General features: G+C 38.8%; 1 protein-coding gene across 2 annotated transcripts in view; it reads right to left on the reverse strand.

Moving 5' to 3' along the window:
* The window catches only part of LOC145989854 (sodium- and chloride-dependent GABA transporter 1-like), a 239,803-nt gene that overhangs the window by 82,810 nt on the left and 132,119 nt on the right, over nt 1–24,874 (reverse strand). For both annotated transcript variants that reach the window (XM_083125312.1, XM_083125313.1), the window contains exon 2: nt 10,450–10,779. In XM_083125312.1, coding sequence (XP_082981438.1) covers nt 10,450–10,726 — 277 coding nt within the window. In that variant the 5' untranslated portion in view covers nt 10,727–10,779. The remainder of the gene's footprint in view (nt 1–10,449; nt 10,780–24,874) is intronic.

A 24,874-nucleotide genomic window follows, 5' to 3' on the forward strand; every position in this document is an offset into this window, starting at 1 on the left:
GGGCCCCATACATTCTCGATCTCGCCCATTTTGGAGGTAGTGTGATCAGCACCAGACTCAGAACCCCTTTACCTCCCAGGGTTGCCCCTGGCACCCATTGATTTGAGACTGGGTGAGCCTCAGAGCCGTTTTTATGCAGGAACAAGGCTTGAAAGATTCCGACCTCATATCACGCACCCCGGGAATCGAACACCGTGTCTCCCGTGTAGCAGTTAGACGTGCTACCGACTAGACCACCAACATATAATCTTAACAAAGGATAATAGAAATGCATTCACAGATTTTACTTGAATTCAGAAAGAAAATTCAGAGGATCGTAGGGATACTCGACCTCTTCCTCCTTCAAGACGATCACTGCCTTAGGTTATCTAAACTTAAATTGTCACAGAAACGAATGCCCCTAAGGTGTTGAAGTAGGCTAATGTAAAAAGTGCAATGCATTTGGGTTCAGTTATTTTGTTCTTATCCGGAAATGTAAATGAAGTTTGAAAAAGTTGTAATTGCAACTAAGTAAGGGGGGAGGGTCACTTACAGCTAGTTTCCCTACGGAAAACCAACCCTGAAGCCTTTGCTATTTTTTAGTAACATACCATGTAACAGGAATTGCGCTTTCGTGGCGTCAAATCGGAGGTATCCAAGAAAAGAAGGCCGAGTGGAAACGCTACCTGCCGCAGTTATAAACTACCTATTTTTTTCCCTTTTGGAGATCCAGTTTTACCTATGGCGCATTACACTGTCACGGGTGGGACACGACGACTACAGCAACATATTTCTTACAATTTCTGTGCAATGAAATATGAAACTTAACACTGTTGATTAAACATAACTATCCTTAAAATACTTTCGCAGATTTGTAGCTAGAAGTGAACAGTTTTGTGTCACGGGTGGGACAGACTCTTCACTTGATAAGACATTTATTTTGATTTCTGTGAACTGTCAAATGATGAAAAATAAATTATTCAAGACAAAGAGAGAAGGTAAGTGACCATTGTATGTTCTAGTGGAGTTGAAGGGGAAATGGAACAGTTAATGCAGAAATTAATGTTTTTTGGTGTTACCGGTAGAACGCAATACAAAACACAACAAAATCAAAAAAGTGGAAATAAACGAATAATATGTAAAATACCGTCTACTTTCTAACTTACTATTTTTTATCCAAAAGACAAATTTAGATTCTTCACTCACAAGAAAGGATAAATTTTCAACATTGCATTTAATTTTTAAAATTAAGGTTCAGGAGCACTTTCACATGGAATATATACTAAAGTATAATTTTAGGTATGGCTTCTCTGCTGCTCATATCACGTAATGTAGGTAATGGAAGAGACTAACAACTTGAAAATTATAATGTGACTTTTTTCTGCTTTGTGAATAACTTCCCATCGGTACTGGGTTGATCTGTGCCAAAATTACGTCACAGGTGGAAGGCGCCTCATTGGAGAAAAATCGCAAAAGGTTAAAAAGAACACGGAAGACTTTCCAACGAGCGAGCCGAAGTTTCCGATAGAACAAAAAGGAAAGTGGAAGACCCAGCCATCAGATTTACTGCTGTCTGCTGTGGCGCAACCCGAGACACGGTCCCAAATTAGAAACTGATCGACCGCCAGGAAAGGCACGAGCCGTGAGCGAGCACTCTCACGTGGCTTGCGTAACCCTACACCCGACACGTGAATACCTGGAAATTATAATCCTCAAATGCATGGATATTTTTTCATGTGCGTGAAATAAAGTGTCTCCGAGGAACTGCTAACCAGGCTCGTAACCAGGGGAGAGGCCATGGGGGTCATGCTCCCCCCTCGAACTATGAAATATTTGAATGTGAACCTATAAAAATCTATGAAAATAACATTTGAAAAATTTTCAAATTTGTACAAATTTGTCCTTGCATAAATTAAGGTGTTTCTTGCGAGGAGAGGCAGACTCCATTGAGGCCAGGTTACCAGGACCGACGGCAATTAGGGAGGGGAGCGTAGGAGAGCAGTTGCCCCCACTACTCTTTTCAACTTGTCTACCAAGAGAAAGTATTATAAATATATTATTTTGTAAACACAGAATCTTCATGGCTGTTCAATGACTGGTGCTGGTGTAACAAAATTAAAGCAAATTTGAAAACATTGTCAATTTAAGGAACACAGAACTATTCGAATACTTCTGAGAATTGAATGTAAACACTAAGATGAACGCCATGTGGCAGCCCTTGTCTGTAAGCGACTGTATGGATGATTGCTGGGATCGGGGGGGTGGGTTCGGTGTAGGTGTTCTTGTGAGTATGATCCTTCATCATATCATCCCTAATCCTCATCGTCACGATTAGACAGACTTGGTAGAAAAGCAACGCAAAGATATCCTCATTCAATCAACCTTACAGCATTTCTGATCTTCTCTTTGTTCCACATTTTAAGATTATTTCCCCCCTTAAAAAGAAACTGGGTACGGGGCTTCGCAACGTATACAAAATAAGGATAAAACATGAATGCAAGACTAATATAAGTATGAAATATTATAGATCATCATTAATATAAAGCAAGAATTAAATAAAATCTAACACTTAATAAAACATCTGCTTGATTGATTAACTGATTTTACTTCGCTTTTTGTGCCACTTTTGGCTAATTTGCGGAGATGGGGATGAGTGATGATGTGATGAAATTGATGAATGGACATTCAGAAACATCCATGCCCAGGCCGGGATTCGAACCCGGAACCTTTGGGGTTGTACCGCGATGTGCTAACCACTCCGCCACGGGGGCCGGTTATTTATTTCAACTATTTTGTAATCTCTTTACATAAACACGTTTTCGGATCTGTTTCCTCCCTCAAATAAATCATGGGTAAGGGCTGGCTAACACACCAAGCAAAGGTGAAATATGCATTAATATATTATTTCACTTTAAAATAAATTATGAACAACAAACATCTAAAATTTGAATTCTTGATGGGACAATTTGCAAAGTGTCAATATTGTTTTCATTATTGGATAAGACGTATTTTTGCAGTATTATAGGTGTGTGTTTCACCTATGTCATAAACTGTTGCATTGTGGCTTCGAGCAGCCATGATTGAGGCCAGTTCTTGTAAGCATACGGAATTCAAACGGGCAGGCAAGAAATACTAATACAGCCATTCGTAATTTATAACAAAAGTGCAGCTGGTGCAGATGTAACGAACGTTACGTGATGGACCGACATACAAGAATAACAATCTATTCCAGCCCTGGACTCTCAAGTTGTGCAAAACGATAATCTCTAGAACATGAAAAACAGCTTAGTTCCTGTTTTCCGTACTACAGGATGTCTGAAAAGTAATAGCGCAAACTGACACAGATGAAAGTACACGATAATAGAAGAAAAAAAAAGTCTCAGTAAACATGGGTCTGCAAACGAGCCGTTTTCGAGATAGTCGCGAATGTGTGATTACAAGCTGCTACTTGTCTACTGATACTTTTTTGCTTCTATTATCGTGTACTTTCACCTGTGTTAGTTTGCGCTATTACTTATAAGACACCCTGTATATACTGTATATATAAAACCTTGCAAGTGTAGGTTTGAATTGATTCTCGCTGAGATGACGTACCCAACCGAAATTCGTCCCTCCCAACTGTAACTTCTGGATCCGCCACTGGTAGGAGGGGGAGAAAACTTAGCATTACGCTTGGAATATAAAACTTTCGAATCCCGGACTGGGCATGGTTGTTCTTTGTGAGTGTCCTTTCATCGATTTCAACATATCATTACTCATCCTCATCGTTGCGATTAGGCAAAAGTTACAGAAAAGCGACGCTAAATAGGAAAAATTAAATCGAATCAAAATTGGATTTACTGCACTATGGTTGGCACGTGGAAAAAGAAAGCAATTTTGCGCCAGAATGCAGAATGTGTCACTGTTACTCATTATGCAAGGCTAGTATCGGATTATGCCCTTTCTCTTACTATCTATTTAATACAAGTATAATAGTGTACATGTAAAGAATACATCTACCCGATATGCTCTCAAAATAATTCTAATGTTAAAACTTCGAAAGTTGAGAAATTTTTAATTTCTTTACACACACTGTGAAAAGTGCGCTTCCTTTTTTAACCTGGGCAGGCCCTTAGTTTCACGACATAATAACTTGAACTCCTGATTTCTCCATTATCGTTTTGTAAAAGCTCATAAAAACTCATTAACTGTGACGTATTTTTTGGGAGCGTAAAATTCACATTGCGATAAGTAAAAATAATGACCCTGAAAGATTCAAGTTTCCTAGTTTTGCAATCCATGTGTTGTATACGTATATTAGTTCTGTCATAATTGCATGCTGAAACTATACACTTGACCTCAGGTCGGATGAACAACGCGCAAAAATATATAATTTACATTGAAACGAAAGAATCAAATTCATGTTGCAGAACTCCTAGAAACTGCAGCGAATTGCTTACATATTTTTACACCTTTCTTTCATTGTTCGTCTCTATGGATGTGATAAACACAATGACATACATATGCTTTACCCAGGGTTCGAACGAGAGACCTCTCATTTCTAAGCACGATACCATTCTGCCACACAAGCTTGTTTCCGGCCATGTCCCCGCGTAAAGCGGCTCTGGGGCTCACCCAGCAACAAATAAACCGATGCCTGGGGCCAACCTGGTAGGTAAAGGGGGTCGGAGCGTGGTGCTAATCTCACTACCTACGAAATGAACGAGATCGAGAATCTGTGGAGCCCTACTCCTACTTCACCTAAATGCACCTTCATGGCACGGTGCTATATTCCACATAACATACTTCTTGTGGCCACACTTAATCGTATGAGGAAAATATGTTTATCCGTCATGATACCCTTTCAAATCGAAAGTTCATCATCTGTACATAAGGTTTTCATGGGTTCGTCAGTATATGTGGAGAATTCTCAATTCAGGTGATCGCAAGCCCAACTGCAGGCTCACTTCCTACTTTTTGCTACATGCATCTGTCCAATAATCGTCTTCTGGGGTGTGTGGCTCGATGAGTGTCTGCAAGCTATGTTTTGAAGTAAGCTGTAGGGGTAACATCTCTCCCTCGTTACAACGTTGCCAAGCGTACGTCTGTTTTTGTCAGTTGTTTTTATAAGCTCGTTCGCTCAAACTCAAACTCATAACCAAAGCAAAGGGCAACAAAGCTCACTACACAACGAAATCGGTGAATGTTTCAAGTGTCTAAAATATTCAGAAGAAAAATATATATGAAATTAAGAGCAGAATACATTTACTAAAGCATACTTTCTTTTTGTACGAACATGTTTAGTATGTGCAGTAGCTAGATTGTGAAACATCTATGATGTTATTATAGGTTGAATATAGATGTTCAATTGTTTTGTTGATTTGGATTGTCAAGCATGGAGTTAGCCATGTTGTATATTCTTAGTTATGGATTAAATTATTATTTTGTATAAATCGAACGCACATGATTTATTATATCATATTACCGTGGTTGGTAATATAACAGTATGCAAGCGAGAAGCATAAACTATATTGTTTTTAAAATTTAAATTAAAAATAACTTCATACTGTAAATGACCAGTGGTCTGACTGCCACGCGGGAGACTCGGGTTCGGTTCCCAGGGTGGGCGATCAAAGATCGGAACTTTTCCGGGCTTGTAGCCGCATAAAGCGGTTCTGTGACTCACCCAGCCTCAAATTAATGGGTACCTGGGGGCAACCCTAGAGGGGGGTGGGGGGTAAAGGAGACCGGAGCGTGGTGCTGGATACATCACCTGCAAAATGATCGAGATCGAAAATGTGTGGAGCTCTACCCCACATACCCTAAATGTGCCTTTATGACACGATGCTCTATGCACAAGGAACTTCACCTTTACTATAAATGGCCACATCTCCTGAACTAATAGTCAGATTCGTATGAAACTTGCGGCATTTGAAAGATAAAAAAAAATCATCTTAAGCCGTGTAACGACAACTTCTCAACTCACCACCAAAAACGAAGAACTCAATCGCAATACCAAATAAACTCAACGTTATGGCAGGAAATACAAGGTTAGCAAATTCATGGCATTACGAGTGCTACTAACACAGTGACAGACCTTCTGGTAATTAATAGCGGAAATGACGAAAAAGATATGGAAGGAAGTCAGATAATTTGTTCTGGACACGAGAGTCGTTAGCAACAGGGAAAGGAGCTCCTGTCAATAAATCCCTGCACGACCTAACTCATAATTAGGGAAATGATTTTAAGGTGCAGAATTACGGTCGGGAAAAGGAGAAAAAGAATCTGAAAATGTTTTCAAAAAGATGCAAGTAAAGAAGGTGCTGATAAAATGCCTTTATTCAATGCTCTCTTTTTCTGCGCCTTCCGTGTACCTACAGGTATAATGCGTATATAGCTCTCGTTCTGTTCTACAAAATGAGACTACAGGATTTTATGTAGCTGCTCAAGAAGAGTGAAAATCATTTATTTTTCTGTCCGATTGTTTAACAAAACATGAAAGAAAAGGAAGGAAAAATGTGTTGTAGCATCGAAGAGGGGGTAAAAAGATGCTAATCTTACGAAAAGGTGCAACAAAGAGTGTTTATTTTACTTGATTTCATGTCCTAAAATACATATCTCAAACGATCGGTATGAAAACAGCTATATTTTTGGAAAGGTGCTGCATCTTAAAATCCGTTCCCTACTCATAATCAAACTGAATTATTATATCTTTAAGAATCGGCTGACATCATTAACTGGTAGAGGCATAAATTGTTACATGTACGAGGGTCATCTAGAAAAAAGGAACGTTTTGGTGTGCGGCGAGAAATGTGATCTACCTCAAACGGAAAAAAAACTGACGAAATTAACACAACTTGCCATTGCTTCAGGTTTTCATAGTTTATTTAACAATGGGCAGAGCAAAGGCGCTAGTTTGGGAGCTTTCTCTAAAACATCTGCACCCGACGACAATACGATCAAGTAAACAATGGGCTATTTTAAAATAGAACTTCAGAGGAAGGACAAGTAGATTCAATTGTTTTAAATATTAAATAACTGTTACCGAACGATTTTTTACGTGACTTTAAGAAATTATATACTGTATGCTGTCAATTCCATTTTCTTTGAGGGGAATAAAAACATCCCTGGTCGGGATTAAAAACAAATTCTTCTGCCGGGGATAACAAATTTTGTGGAGATGAAATCACGGGCATCCCCGCCGTTAATTCGCACACTGCCGCAGCAGGCACGTATCTAGAAATACATTTCGGGAGGGGGGGGGGGGTTCGACGAAGTAAAAGAATAGATATGTATTCATTATCTAGCTTCTATAAATACAACTGCCCTGGCAAGGAAATCAGTGTCAAATACATAAAGAATTGAATATTTATTGAATAACAAAACAGGAGTTAGTTCCAATTGTAATAGGAGAAAATAATTTTATGGAGATCAATATTAATTGCTTATTACAATTGACGAAAAGTAAAGTTCCTGATTAATATTTCATGCATATTACCGTAAGTAATAGCGTGCATAAATCTTTGTAACTTCTTCAAAGCCGTATGAGCCAAATTCATTTCCTTCTAATACGTGCAACTGAAATATATAACCATCGATTACATGACAAATGCTAAACAATTATATTTTGATTGATTGATTGATTTGCTTTATTTTACTTCGCTTGTTGTGCCACTTTTGACTAATTTGCGAAGATAGGGATGAGCGATGATATGATAATTATATTTTGATTATTTAATTTTAGTACTTGGTAAGTCTTTCGGGGGGGGGGGCTCCGGACCCACTGGATCCCCTAAATACGTCCTTGTGCCGCAGGTATATTACCAATCATCGCTTCCCCCCTTCAATAATCAAAAGCTAGACACCCTATAAGTGTACTACAGCCTATTGTAGTTTTGACTAGGTCCAAAGCAATACCACACTATGAACCAAAAACTACACAGATACGATTTTCACAAAATATTTTAGCAATAAGAACAATTTTAATAACAATATATATATGTAACAATATATAATAACAATAATTGCAACAATAGTTGTTCAAAATATTGATTAATATCATTGTACAGTGGCGTGCCCAAGGATTTTCGAAAGGGAGCGGTTATGTATACTTTCCTTGGTAGTCAGTCCTCATTTTGTCATATTTTCCTACCTTTGACTTTCGTCTTTTTAGGAATACTGGGCCAAACGGGAGGAAGGGGGTTATAACCCCCACCTATCCACCCTTACGCACGCCACTGTGTAAGTATTTCACACCAATTCTCCAATTATATGCATCAACTTGCTTTCAAATATTTCATTGTTTGATTGATTCATTTGCTTTATTTTACTTCGCCTTTTTTCCTACTTTTGGCTAATTTGCGAAGATGGGGCTGAGGGATGCAATGATGAAATTGATGAATGGACACTCACATACATCTATGCTCATGCTGGGATTCGACCCCAGTACCCCTGGCGTTGTAGCGCGATGTGCTAACCACTACGCCATGGGGGCCGGCTTTTCAAACATTTAAGAATTACATCAAAATATTAAAATATCTCGTATGGAAACACAAAATCTATTTTCTTCTCACAATGCTGGTCCAAATAAATTCAAATTTTGCATTCAGGATGATTGGACTCGGAAAAATGTCGTGAACTTCCAGAAAGACGGAAACACTGGAAAAGTATCGTCAGGTATCCGTAAATAAATTCCAAACGATACTTTCTGTTGGTATCGCCTCAGCCCTAGTTGTGACGTTTATGCTTCAAAGAACTAAGTAGTGCAGACTTCTTCTCCCACAATATTTTATTACAAATATTATAATATGGTTTATGGTAGAAAAATCCCCCCTCCAAAACAAATATGCATATTATGATATAAAATATCTCGGTACGATGCCAAAGCATAGTCTTTCTGAGTTCATAATAAAAAACATGTCACATTATTAAATTTCTACACTGTAACGTCCTCAGAAAAACGAATCCCTCCCTCCACACAGAATGTTGATGGTGTAGTCCGCACCAGTGTAACTTTGGGGCATAGACAACTGCTTCAACTTCAACGTTCGGGATTTTAAATTCGTAAATAATTGTCAGTATTATTTCCGTGTTCCAAGTAAGGAAATACAAAACTCACAGTTGCAAGCGCAAACACAAGAAACTTTTCTTCCAAGGAAGAAAAATTGTAGGGACTACTGTGTCTCTAACAATAGAGAAGATTTGATTGCTTTGATCTGAGTTTCATGACATCAGAATTCAACAATATATACACTTCTGTATTTGTATTTAGAATGTAAATAAACTGTTTCTAAATTACGTGTAGTGTAAATGTTATCACTAGGACTAGCATTTTTATGACCTAAAAATCACCAACATATGCAAAAAAAATTATGCTCTTATGACCTAAGATTTTACAAAGTATGCACTATAATTTGAAAAATATTCGCTTATAACCTGACTGTTTCAAACATCAATATCTAACGTATGCTGAAATATTTTCATATATGTGTTGAAATGCACAATGAAAATACTTTCTGTAAATTTTCAATGAAAAATGAAGAAGACTTTGCTGTAGTCCAAAAAAGAAATAACCCTCGAGTGAACAAAGGAGTAAGGGAGTAAGAACTAATCCACTTGGAAAATGAGTGTATATTTCTTGAAAAAGCGAAAATATGCTGAATATGACCGAAAATCCATCGAAATATGCTTTATCGCGTAGAAATGGCCAAATATGCCAAAATATGCCCTTAAAAAGCACCTTAATTCAATTAGTTTCTTTACAATATGAATTTCTATATATTTAGGAAACACATCACTCTTACAAAAAAATATATACTAAGTCATAAAAATCCTAGCCCTAGTTATTCGAATGTGATGGCCTATGTTAGAAGAAGCAATGGTAAAAGGTACTTAGTTTACTGACTGTTAACATACCCAAAAAAGCCCAACTCCCGAAATTAAATCATAAATACGCCATTGAGTGGGCCAAAAACAAAACTTAATTTGCACAGTGGGGAAGAACGTCACACATCGGCGGAGCCAGAATTAATCGTGTAGGGGATGCTGAGGGGCTGCGGAATGAAATTTAGGGGGTGCGATGTTGAAAATTAAGGAAACATAAAACATGCAAGTAACCTTTAACCACTACATCAAACCTTTAGTAGAAATATATGATAATATGTCAGTGAAACCGAAGAATACTATAAACTTGCTTATTATAACTTGACTTGAACACAACAACGATATGTTTGAAAATTTAGAGGAACATCTTGTTCAAGGGAGGCCAATGGCATACATGGACGTCCAGAAGATTTTTTTCCAGGGAGAGGCAAGCAAAGTATTTTTCCAAGGGGGAAGAAGGGTAAGGTTGGCAATGCCCCCCCCCCCCCTCCCTTATGGTGGGGATAAAAAAATCTTCTGCCGGGAATGAACATTTTATGTGGGGGAAATCACCGCCAACCTCCTTAATTCGCACACTGCATAAAAGTAAATATAAAATACTGTACTTACCTCCGCCGTTCTTGTAGCACAGGTAGGGAAATCTCCAGACGTTCCCAAGCCCCACGGACACGCTGATACAGGAGAACAGGAAGTCCAGCTTATTTCCCCAGCCACCTCTTTCTTCACTTTCGGCATCCCTGTCTCTCTCCGATTCTTCTTCCGGCCTTTTCTTTATGATATCCTCAGCCGTTCCTTCTGGATCAGGTTTCGCAGAGAACTCGATGAACGTGTGATCCGGGTCCACAGTTTCCTTATCTTCTCCCCAGTAATACATTTTTTCGGACATTAGGGAAAGCGCGGGTTTAGTTTCACTGAAAGATTGGCGCTAACTTGTGTTATCTGGAACAAACAGAACAAAAGCGTTGGTTTAACATAAACCTAACGAGAATTATTAAGAATATAACGCCGTGTATATTTATTTGCCAATACTTTGAAATAAATGCGGTTGCAAGTTATTGGCGTATTTTGGGCCGCGTGACACTGGCAACTTCAGACAGTTCTCGCAGCAAAAGCTGGAGTGGAATGAGAGAACGACAAGTATGCCACTTAACGCGCGCGGGGGAACTACTTCTCAATACAAAGCCGCAACCGTACGTCATTAACGAGCAATTCTACATGCAACGTCTAACCTTGGTGTGTCTATGTGTGCATGAGTGGGTGCGCGCATGTGTGAGACACGTGTGTGTGGATGTGAATGGTGCGCACATGTGTGATAGGATGTGTGTGCGGGGGTGAGCGCGCATGAACATGAATTTGGTGCTGCATATTTATTAGTTCCCTGAATGTTGGTGCCAATCAGGCCCGTTGGCAGAAATTTATTTTGGGGGAGGCTCATCCCTTATCAGCCCGGGCGTCGCTTAAATATATTAGAAATAATAATGGCAATAATAATTATTAGCACGGTTATAATTGTTATTTCACAATAATAACTATTATAAGTTATTATAAATAAACCAATTTTAATCCAAATTTATTGTTATAATTCTTATTATACGTATAAACAGAGGGATTTTGCTACTCGATCCACCGTATGAGTGAATATTCAACACAAGCGTTGTTCATTATCTTCTTAAATTTTGCACAGTTAGTGCCTGAAATTAGTGTCAAATTAATTACCACATACTATTTAAAATTGTAGGATTTCGGGGCTGGCTTCAGCCGCCTTCGCCCTCCCCCTGGCTACGTGCCTGCATGGGAACACAACTCTTGCTTGAGAATGTTCCCATGTGCATCGCACAGTTGCTTCACCTTCCATGTGAGTTTCACTTCTGCTGCAGAGGCAGGTGCGACATCTTGTAAGTCTATTGTCACAAAGAGAACAGCTGGAGGATGTAGATGGGAGAACGAAGATCTGTTCATTCAGTTGTAAATAGTTGCAGCTGCTCTTCTTCTTGAACGAAATTCCTACCAACAGAGTGGAAAATCCCCAAGCCTCAAATAAATAAACAATAAAATAGATAAATAATTAGGTGAGGGGCTGTTCATTGCCAAACTTTTCCCTGTCGTGTCCCTAAATAATTTCGTTCGTCATCTGGTTGCCGTAAGCTTTACATTGGAGCGCGATAGGTTGGCTATTCAAACGTTATTTTCAACGAAGGTAAGAATTTCTCGTGTAAATCGATAACAAGAATGTGTTTAGCAAACCTTTAAGATTGTATAGCAAGTCATAATTTTTCGAAAATTACATTCTCCTGAACGTAAGAATTAATATGTTAAAGCGCAACGGCAGGGTAGCTCAGACGGGCTAAATATAGTATGTTTATGCACAAAGAGCACTAAACTTGACGTAATTTTGGTCGCCCCTAGCTGCCATGGGTCTATAATACAAAAATTTAGATTTTATGTTTGCTCTTGTAGCGACTTGCAAGTATCTAATTGAACGGCGGGATTGGGAATCGGAAAAATGTATTAGGTGAGTGAGCGCATGATATTTATTATTATACACTATGCCCTATCTGATAACTTAATATTAACATATGTTTTCTTTGTATTAGACAGACATTCCCCGTGGGGACACTTCAGGGGTGCTGCCACCTACAATAGTTTGCTTTGACCAGGCCCATTCGTTGAATAAATTAATAATGAGTGACATCAAATAACCAAGAGCAAGTAAGTACTCTCTGTTCAAACTTGCCGATATGCGTTTCACGTCAGACGGGGTTTGTAGGGAAGTGTAACGATGCGTCAGTGTAAAAGATTATAACTAAACACAAGGCCATGAAAATAGGCGGCTGGGCAGAATTGCGCTGGTGCCCCCGGACAAAAGTAGCTGGTTCCGCCGAATTAAAATTCTGGCTACGGCCTGACTGAGCAGCTGAAAGACAGGGAGGCTCATCTATTATCAGCAGCCGATATCTAAAAGCGAAAAAGTGGGGGTGGAACGTTTAGATGAATTTTTAGTATATTACAACTTATTATACAAGATGTTTAATCCTACCTGCTAAGGAAGGAGAATTAATGACTAGAGCATTTAAAATTCGTATTTGCAGGATTTCCGTAAATTATATATTCAAGGATAATGACAGAAAGTATGGTAAACAACGACAATACTGAAGAAATATTTTATTCGTTTCTTTCATAATTCAAATGTATGATCTTGAACCTACAGTTTTAATAAGATTATATGTTTTTAATCGAAAAGAGCAGTGCTTCTTCCTCGAGAGAGTTTATGAACGATCCTTTTACTTGTCTCACAAGGCCACCCATTTTTTAAATTCTTTTTTACGAGGAGCTTTATTAGCTCAATATGTTAACCACCAATTTTCAGAAGTTGAATTGGTAGACCTGATTTTAGAATCAGTAGTCATTCACAATCGAACATGTCGCAGATTGGTTTGCAGGGAGAATAGCGCAGTAAAATAAATTACAGGACGAAAATTGTTGCGCTATAGCAGCAGTAAAATTCTGCGTCTAAATGTCTACAGTATATTACAGGGTTTCGGAGCGGAGTGCGGAGCGTACTAAAGGAGCGCTCCGGAGCGACTTCGAAGCGTCATTTCTACTCCGCTCCTCGCTCCGGAGCGGAGCGTGGTACGACAGCACTCCGATCCGGAGCGGAGTGGTTCGACTTCTTGAGAGACACGCTCCGCTCCGGAGCGGAGTGGTTCGACTTTTTGAATCGCACGCTCCGATCCGGAGCGGAGCGTGATACAACAGCACTCCGCTCCGGAGCGGAGTGGTTCAGCTTTTTGAGAGACACGCTCCGCTCCGGAGCGGAGTGGTTCGACTTTTTGAGTCGCACGCTCCGATCCGGAGCGGAGCGTGATACAACAGCACTCCGCTCCGGAGCGGAGTGGTTCAGCTTTTTGAGACGGACGCTCCGATCCGGAGCGGAGCGTGATACAGCAGTACTCCGCTCCGGATCGGAGTGGTTCAGATTTTTTAGACGCACGCTCCGATCCGGAGCGGAGCGTGAGGCAACAGCACTCCGCTCCGGAGCGTGGTGCTTTTGACAGCACGCTCCGATCCGTTTAGGAGTTTTTTTTACACGAATGCTGTAATGCAACTATGATTAATGGAATGGGCTCGTTAAAGCCGACTTCCGTGACGGAGTGGTTATAATGGGACCACACGGAAAAGAGCCTGCAGTCCTGTTTCCACGTACTCTAGTTGTTTGTCTGTATGATCGCCCCCGCTTGGAGGGGAGGGACAGAGTGAATCATGCTTCCTTATGGCCCTAGTCGAACGGGTGAAGGAGGAGGTGCGCGGGGACTTTTGACCGAAGCTTTTTTGTTTGTGGTCGCTCTACAGCACAGCACCCTATGACGTCAGGGATCCGTGGGGTATTTCAAATTTTGTATTGTGACTCTTAGATATAAGAGTTTGAATGTTATGTGTTGAATGGGTTACGAATAATTTCGAGCAATCAATTTTTTCTGCTTTACGGATTTTTCTGACCCACCTCCCCCATACAACAGACAGCTTCGTTTTGTGCCGTATTCCGTGTTCCTTGCAGGTGACTCGGTGCAATCGGCTAGCTCATTGGTCTTGTGCCCGTTTCAAGAGGGGAGGAGGGTGAAACTGGTACGTAGCTTGTTTGTGTGTGCTTTCGGGGTTGAGAACTTCGTTCGCTGCGCTGTACGTTGCGTTCGACTTATCCGTACATGGTAGAGACATCGCCTTTGCCAGACAGATCAAGTGTTGCCAGTTGTATTAGAATTATGCTACACCATTTCTGGCTAGATTGTTCTCTTTTAAAAGTATTACTTGCGCGTGTTATTCTTCTCTTCACTGTCATAAAAAGAAGCCTTTAAAAGCTGTGTTCTCTTGTATCATTACATGCATATTATGTGTGCTTGTCAACGGTGATGTATGGACATTTAATGAAATTTTTAACGCCGCTGATACATGGACGTCTTCAGGATTTTTTCCAGGAAGGGACAAGCAAGATATTTGTCCAAGGGAGGGGGTCAGAATGAGGCAGAATTTCCCCAAAATAGTATTACTCCCATTAAAAATATTCTACAGTTTGAAGTTATCATGTTCCTGCAACGCCCTTGCAATAATTAACATATATTACTGTGACTGAAATGAAATTATATGCGTGAAATATGTACTTCTTGATTACCTTTAATTTCCGGGTGGCGTGGCCCCCTCCATTTCCGGACGTCCATGCGAATGGAGAAATCATTCCAACCAGTATCGTTTAATAGAATAATAAGGTGACTAGATTTGTTAAATCAATATAAAAGAACAAAAAAGAACGAAAAAAATCCGTAATTGTTAATTCTATGCATCATAAGCCAAGAGAATCATGGAAGATCTATACTGTAATAATGAATTGAAGGAAACCATGCCGAGTTTTTATTTATAGTCTACATATTCAAGTAGGAATGGAATGGTGCACAAAAAGAATTACAAATATGTATGTAAAAGAAAACCAAGTATTTCGATAAAGTTATTTCTATAATTGTAATCAACAATAACCAATTGTCCTTTCAACTAAGTATAAGTTTCAATTTGTTTTTTCTGGACTTTACCTTGCCTTTAATCGTACATTTCTCATGATCCGTAATTTTAAACAAATCCTAGATAAGTCGGTAAAAAAATAGGACCCCGAAACTATGGAAAAGAATTATACTGTGATAGAGAAACAAACACAAAGGAAACACCAATGACATTAACGCGAGTCAAACCAACACCATTTGTCGTTGAGAGCTGAACTCAAATCCACGAACTCGCTGAAATATTCCCATGGAATTCATTATTCGTCTGATATTGAATACCCAATGATGCTTTCTGTTATGTAATAGACATTTATGAAGTGAATACATTATTAGAACTTTGCCAGATTTCAGAAAAAAAACACACACACACACACATACGTAAAAGATATGCATAAGAGGTTGTTCATTTGGAAATGAATTTCCGAGTTGTATTTTTATGATTTTGTGAATAGATTTAAAGGAAAGTGACATCTCTTATTGTTAAACAGAATTACAAATGTATATTTGCTTAAGGATTAATTTATCACAATATACATTGCAATTATACATTCAACACACGTTGAAACAATGCCTTTTGTTATGGACTTTTGGTGGATTTAAGACTCAACAATACGCTATCGAGAATAGACCTACAGTTTAAATCCTACCTAAAGTGGGATTCGAGCCACTATGTCCCTCCACCGGGTATCGATCCCAGTGCCCCTTCATTACAAGGAGACGTTGTTACCACTATGTTATCGGGGTACAGGGCGCTACTTTTTTTTCAGTACACATTTATCAATTCTCTCATTATCATCGTCGCGATTAGCTAAAATTCAAAGCTAAGTTACAAAAATCAAATCAAATGCCATCAGTGAGGAAGGCACGTATTGCTCGCAGCCCTGCTTTTCAAAATGAAACCATAAAATTCAGTACATGCCCCTATCCAAGTAGATTATATTACATTTTGTGTTTAGCACGGTTATTAAGGTTTATACATCTTGTTTCGACTTATCTGCTGACTACACATTGTTCATTACTGAAAACTTGCTTTCAGTTTGCTGTGTACAACGTACTCAATACAAAAAAATATTAATTTTATACGTATACGTTTTCTGGCTTTCTAGACTCAGAAAGTTAAATATAGCAACATTCCATTCGTCGTCTTTCCAAATTTTTTTCAATTTTCTTATAACCACCATGCCTATTTCCAGGTTACTGCTTACAAACTTGAAATGTTAGATATGGCAACCAGACATTTTGTAATTTTTGCAGTAGTATACGTATGTAACCATTAAATACCTATTTCAACTTCCTGCCTTTAAAATTGGGAAAAATAATCGATATGACAACCCTGTATTTCATACTATTTAAATTCCCCTGTTCGGCTGTATACAAACAGCATTCCGATTTTCGACTTTATACCTTCATAAAAGTAAACCAAATGTGGCAACTTACATTTTTGGTTAAGCCGGTTTTCAACTTTCTAGTGTCAGAATTTTTAAAAAGTTAGATATGAAAACTCTGTATTTCAAATTAAAACGTTTCCTTATTGGCCGACGGTAACATTAATAAGCATGATTCCGATTTTCAACTTCATACATTCAAAAATCGAAAAGTTAAAATTAGCAACCTGAATTTCCAATTACTTTTAAACTTTTCCCTTTCGCTACATTCAAAGTATCATACATAACCAGCGTAAAAGAAAGTTAGATATGACAATCATGCACCAGCGAGTGTTTTGCATGAACACCTGTCTGCCTTTATCTTCCTCCGTACAAGTTGCTTCGCCTTTCCTCTGGCCTTTTAGAAGGTCGAATGGATTCTCTGCAGTAATTTCGCCAGTGTTACTCGAACCAATATTCCGGAATAACTCACTTCTCCCGCGGCGTGGACTGTAACGTCGGGCCGATATGCCGAAGTGCTTAGCCCGAACCAGAAGTTGAACCGAAATGAGTTTCAGTCGCGATCCCTGGTGGCAGGAAATGAGAGTGGTTCCATTCTCTCAACTTATAAAACCACAGGTGGCACACATGCTATTGAAATATATTGTCCCCAGAAGTAGTAGTAGAGTAGTAAAAGTGATAATGAAAATGTAATAATAATAATAATATCGCTCTCTTCACGAAAACAGTCCAGTGAAGATCGAAGCTTCCCCTTGCCTCCTCCACACCCCTGGCCCTCCAGGTTTGCCACACTTCTTCTACGCTTCACAGTTGACACATTGCGCGTTGTACAGTCACGGACAGTACGTATGCGGTTGATTGTGCCTTCCCTGGTGTATTGTGTAAGGATTATTCCTTGCTTATTGGCAACACTGTAGGTGAGTGACGTAATCTTTTCTGGACTGTTTCCGTGGCGTTAGCTTTAGTAATAATCAGTTTTATAACAACAATAACGGGCGATTTTCAAATGCCGTACAAATTTCACAAACAACATTACTAATGTACTCGGAACCTTTGATCGTTAGTTTTCTGTATACACTCGTATTATCCAACCTCGGAGCGCTCCGGAGTCGCTCCGGAGCGGAGTGGGCAAGTTCTTAGAATATCGCTCCTCGCTCCGGAGCGGAGCGTCACAAGGTATCGCTCCGCTCCGGAGCGGAGTGAACCGTTTCCTAAAATTTCGCTCCTCGCTCCGGAGCGGAGCGAGAAATTTTCCAACTTCCTCTGCTCCGATCCGGAGCGGAGCGTGTCAAGGTAGCGCTCCGCTCCGGAGCGGAGTGAACCATTTTCTAAAATTTCGCTCCTCGCTCCGGAGCGGAGCGAGAAATTTTCCGATTCCGCTGCTCCGCTCCGGAGCGGAGCGGGATAAGACATCGCTCCGCTCCGGAGCGGAGCGAACCATTTCTTAGAATCTCGCTCCTCGCTCCGGAGCGTTGGCAACAGTCGGAGCGTTGATCCGCTCCGCTCCGAAACCCTGGTATATTATGAAGAGTGATCACCGTAACTACAATATGTAGTAAATCCTAAGGGGGTTCAGAGAGGAACAGAGAACTGAGCAGTAGACTGTACTTATGTACATAATTTATTATAAATGATATTATTTACAATTAAGAGTAAATATGTCACTACATATGCACGGTCCATCTACTGGACAATTTCCGACAAGTTCATTGTGGAAATTGTAGTAACTACACTTTCTTTAAGAAAATTCCAAAAGTCTTGACACTTATAGTAGACACACTTTTCTTGCCTTTTATTCAGATATCTACAAACATATCGACTGAGAGCTGTGCTACAATTGGATCCAGACGGGTGTTGACATATATGATAATATTGAAGGTTTTTTTTATTTTTAAAATACAACTTCTTACGTAATTTTTCACAAGCATAGCCAGCTGGTTAAAAGATTTTTTTGGTGGAGGACCTTCACAGCTTCCTTTTGGTGGGGGCCCCGGGGCAATTGCCCCATTTGCCCATAGGTTAATCCGGCCCTGGTTTCCAGTGTCCCGAAGCAAGGTTCCAAAAATACCATAAACCGTGAAAAGGGGAGAGATTTTTCTCGCATAAAAACGTGAAATTTATCAAAACATAAAACTAAAAATTGTAAAAAAAGAAAAATGAATTTGTGCAATATAAATATCGACAAATCGACATCATTAGAAAATCTAAATCTTTCTGAAGTAAATCTTGACCTGATCGATGCAGGAAAATAAATGCTCGTTATGGTTGAATGAAATTTGTGTAGCTGGAGAAAACAAATAATTTTGCATGTGTCGAAAGTAATTTAGACAAAAAAAATCATCAAATTTGATCATGGGAGCTATGTAGCAATTCTTCTCTTCTTGACACCTGGCCTTCATACAAATGGGGCTTCTCTTGTTCATAGTGCTTTGAAACTCTTGGTAACAGATCAATTACTGACAGTTACAACACGAGAGAAATGAGTCAAAACGTTAGGTTAAAGAAACCTATAGTCATGAATCAAGGTTTTTTTTCCGTACTATATGGAAGTAATGCGAAGATGTTTTTATGTATTTGATTGTTTCAATATATTTTTTCTACCATATCCTGTATGATTTTGTACTCACACTTCGGAAAAAATGCACTTTGGCTGAAGCCAGATATTGCTACTTCTAGCCACGGAAGTTCTAACTGGATCACAAGTCTTATGTTTCAAGTTTTTAGTAAGGAATAAAATTAATTATAAGTAATATTTATTATCTGTCACAATATTTTGCTGCGATTTCCGCTTTCTTACTCCATAAACTAATGTAAACCCAAAGAGAGCGAACCTTCTTGTAAAAAGATGATTTATGAGCCTTTCTACGATCGACAATATTCATAAGAAAAATAAACATGGAGCCAAGAGTTGTTGTTTTAAGTCCACTTTATGCACAGATAGGCTAATCGGGGCTGGACCTAGAGTTTAAAGTGGGATCCGAACCACTGTGCCATGTGCCTCCACCGGGTACATGGAGCCAAAACAAGAATATTTTTTATTGAAGCATTCGTATTTTTCTAAATACTTATTAATACTTCTTGAATTTGTTCAAGTGGGCAATCGGGTGGGCAGAGGAATTTTTGGGTGGGCGCTTCTCACCTAGGCCCACCCGTCGCGCCGTCACTGTATAACTTACAAATTTCTACATACTAATCCTTGATTTTATTTTAGTATGAACATTCCAAGCACATTTTGGAAAGCAAGGACGACAAAAAACTTATCACCACAGATAAAAATACTTATCACCATAGACAAAACACACATATCACCACAGACAAGAAAAAATATGATCGCAGACAAAAAACACTTATCACCACAGACAAAAATACATATCACCACAGACAAAAAAACACTTAACACCACAGACAAAAAATATTTATCAACACAGACAAAAAGTACTTTTAACCACAGGCAGGAAAAAAACACTTATCACCACATGCAAAGAAATACTTATTGCCACAGACAAAAAAAATACATTACCACAGAAAAAAATACTTAGTCTATGCCGAAATAAAATCATAGTACGTCACTATTACAATTGAATACTTGCACGTGTGAGCATGACATGCAGTAACCGAAATGTTAAAATTGATAATTTTATTGCATTTAATATTAAGATGCAATGCGAATTGGTCAAGTGAAAACTTATCTTACCTAACCAAGTGTCACGGAGAAAGAAATGGTGGCAAAATGCGGAGGAAAATTTTCAATCATATTTGCATATTTTTATGGGAGGTGGTTAAATATTACATAAATATAATAATATATAATAAAAAAAGTGTAATTTCTGATTTGTGTGTGAGGGGGTTTCGCATTTTCATGCGTAAATACCGAACCCTGCAGCTATGTATGCTTATTATCGGATTCTGAGTTAAATTCTCTGAATCTCAAACAATCAGTATGCGAATTAACGAGGGGATGCCGGGGATCAAAGAATTTTATCCCGGCAAAAAAAAAAATATTTCTATTCCTGCCAGGGATGTTTTTATCCCCATCAAAGAAAATGAGATTGAAAGCATATAGTATACCTTTTTTTCACTATGTAAGAAACACATTTGAAAAATCATTCGCGTCCAAAACATTTCCCTGCCGAAAAGCATGCAGCCTCGTGGATTAAAGAACGACACCATACAGTGCCGGATCTACAAACCGCAAAACCGCGCAGTCCGGGCTGGAACATGACTTTAGGGAGCCTTTGCCTTGCATATTATATATTGCATATTGATTGATAAATGAATTTGTTATTCATTTTTGGATGGCTAACATGCAGTAGCTTCTCTGTAACTTCTGTTTAATTTTCCATTCCACAAACTAAATATTAATTTCCATCTAACCAAGTTTTTTCTTCCCCAGCAATGTTCAATACTGTAGTTACATACTTCTAACAACATGACAAGTACCACTCGTCTCTGGAAGATACGTCAGAGCGATGATTTTCTGTGTTGGATTGCATACACACAGGTTAGATTTTAAGCGGTTTCGAGGTAATGTTTGTGAGGAAAATTTACTTGTTTTTATGATATCTACCAGCACCCAAGCGTTGTTGAAGTTGTTTCTGGACATCCTGAATATAGGTATCTGGTAATATTTTGCAAGGGAGGGGGGGGGGGGGGGGCTGAAATCTATAGATCCGGCACTGACACCATACCATTCTCAAAATGACCCACTTCACCTGGCACAGACAAGAGTTCATCACATTCGAATAAGCTGTTATTCATTTACGTTTTCATGGCATAGTGCTGATTTTCTGCATGTATTAATTAAAGTGTTCAGAAGAAACCCGTAGGTAGGTTAGATGGACGTTAAGTTTGGACTTTGCAATATAAAATTGGTCAAGATCTTCGTGTTACTACGAGTTCAATACCTCTTTTTGTGTATATGTTTGGGTTTTCTTAGAGTGTATATGTACTAAGTGTTTCTAAATTACGTGTAAATGTTATCATAACATTTAATGACCTAGGTTAGAGCCAATGCAAGGGAATCGTATAGTTTACCGACAACATATACAAATGCACATACCCAAAAGAAAACTACCTCTCGAAATGAAATAAATAATACGCTACGCTACGCCCCCCCCCCCAAGTAAAAAGCTTAATTCGTACAGTGTCTGTATACTGCATGTTATGACCTTTTTTCTCTGCTGGTCCTTATTTGCTCACAATAGAATATGAGTTGCATCTTCTAGTTATAACACCATTAAGCCTTGTTTCCATGATTATGAAAAACTAAATATGCTGACCAAGGCAGTAAATTATTTTATTAAAAACATAAACTAAACGTAACGTTTCAACCTTCTAGCAAGGTCTTCATCAGACTCTGTATCAAGTACAAAAGACATCCATTGGTTTATATTGAGTACAAGGGCAGAAAATTATCCACAATGTATTTGTGAAATATCAACGTGGGGGGACAAACATAACGACAGACTAGGTAACGCAATTGACATATGGATCACTGAGAATAACCTCATTCTCTGTAACGATGGCACCCCCACCCATTACCCTCTCAACGGAAATAACCCATCCTGCATAGACCTGTGCACATATATAGATTGAAGCTATTGGGAGCACTGCCGGTTGGCCAAGAGGTTCGAGGAGCACGTTAGGAAGGACGATAGATTCAAGGTCGTCAATGATGTAAAGGTAGGTCTTATGTTGTATCTTATCTTTGAGTGATAGACTAACTATAGTCATAACTGTAAATATACACTACCAAACTCCAATTTACATATACAGTATTTTCGAAAAACAATCTTCAGGCCAAACGTCACTTCAATTACGGCGCACTGCAGCTGTATATCCAGTCTTCATTTGAAACAATCTTCAGAGTAATTGCCATTCCATTACGTAATGAACGACACACGCGTGTACGTCCATCATGATGTTGTATACAGAACAGGGATTCATGAGAGAACACTACAGCATTCCACTCCGCCATCCATGCACGACGGTCTTGGCACCATCTCAGTCGCAAACGCCTATGCTCTAGCGTCAGACGAATCCGCAACAGTGGGCGCCGGGAAAAAATTTCACGGTTCGCCAAAAGACGAAGCACGGTTCGTGGGGACACTGGACGTTGTAAAACATCCCGTACTTCATGCGCAATCCTCGTTGACGTGGCCGTTCTGTCTGTAAGGGCCATGCGTATCAGACGTCTGTCCTCTCGTTCCGTCGTCCGACGCGGACGTTGTGAACCTCTACGTCGCTCTACGGTGCCTTCCTGGACCCACTGGTTCCATACACGGTGATGAATCAAACACCACAAACTAGAATACTGTATGTCACTTTGTACAGATTCTAGGACACATTAAAACTAGGGAGGGCTTGACTAAAAGGTGAATTGTAAATTCACTATACTGTAAAAAATAGCAAAAGTTATTGACCACAAGCATAATTTCTTGACATTTTCTTGACTGGTTCCACTGGTTCAGACTTACGCAAGTGTCTACAGCTGCACGGATTTGATCGCACTAGAAAACATGCAACATACCAAACATTACAAAGAACAACAAAATTAAATTATATGGTAAACAAAATCAAAACTGACAAACATGTTTTCCTCTCCAGTTGGTAAGTATATTCATCTCAGTACACAGAGTTACACAGAAAAGCCATATTTTGTAACAATTTGCAAACGCAGAGTAAATTGTTAGTAGTTAAAGTGTTCTTGTTTTTGTACGCTGCAACACAATTAAAACTTTAGAAGCCTATTACAGCTAGATGAACTTTAAAACAGGAACATAAATCATTTCCGAAAAGTTAGCGAAAACATAACAAAGTCATACAAATCCCATTTAAAAACATGTATTCAAACTCGCATATCTCCGTTACTATAGAAGATACAGAAGTGATTTTACACTCAATGTAATCAGGTCGAAGCTCTCTATTGGCTCATCCGGAAAAATTGAATCCATGTGTAATATTCATGCTAAGTTACCATGGAAACTCTCATAACAAACTTTTGTACTTGATACAGAGTCTGATGAAGACCTTGCTAGAAGGTTGAAACGTTACGTTTAGTTTATGTTTTTAATAAAATAATTTACTGCCTTGGTCAGCATATTTAGTTTTTCATCTTCTAGTTATGTGTGTTGAGTTGTATTATTTATTAAATGTTTCCAGTATGGAAGAACTTTACGTTCGGATGCGAGAGAGATGTTGGTGAAGGTACCCAGGAAAGGTCTGCTATTTCAAAATTTGAAATAGTAAACACGAACCATTTATTCCACTAAGTTTGATTTCATTGGACTAATTTCCTTCTCTTTCATTCTTCAAACGATATATTTTCTTAACTTTATTTCGCCTGCTGGCACGTCATTAGGACTTTCTTTCGTACCTTTAAACATTGAAATGAATAACAAACAAATCGATAAAATTCACCATTTGCCAGTGGCGGCTGGTGGTCTGTGTCTATGGGTGTGCCCTCGCGTCCAGAAGAAGTGTTGTTACTTACCCTCGCCCAATTATTCCTCCCCGTTTCTGCTAATCGCATTTGCAATCCAAGTTATGACGCACCTTTCAATGATAATGAGACGATAGCAGAGTTATATTTCATGAAAATAATAAAAAATAAGGTTTGTTACAAATCGAAATACCCCAGTGATTTCTTTAATCGATCACGAGAGAAGATGTATTGTTTGGTCTCTTTCGCGACCTGCAGAAAATTCAGCATTCGACGACCTGACAAAATCACTAACAACGTTATAAAACTGCTATGGTTTGTAAGGGATAATACTGACAGTATTTTGTGTAATTTCCGTGTTTTAATAATGTATATTATCTTTCTTCAGTGTAAACAGGCCTGTACCCAGGATTTTTTTTAGGAGGGGGCAAGCCCGAAACTGTGGATATATACATATATTATTGTCTTGAAATATATGTCAATTATTAAATAATTCATTAATATAATTAAACATGTAGAAATAAATTAATTTGGTACATTTATGAACTAGCAAATTAATTCCTTTAACAACTGATCGAGAAATTAGACATAGGTGAAATGTTTTTAATAAGTGTTAGATTATATTTAATTATTGCTTTCTATAAATAATGGTCAATATATTT

The sequence above is a fragment of the Lepisma saccharinum genome, chromosome 7, assembly GCF_977018435.1.
Source record: "Lepisma saccharinum chromosome 7, izLepSacc3.1, whole genome shotgun sequence".
Lineage (NCBI taxonomy): Eukaryota > Metazoa > Arthropoda > Insecta > Zygentoma > Lepismatidae > Lepisma > Lepisma saccharinum.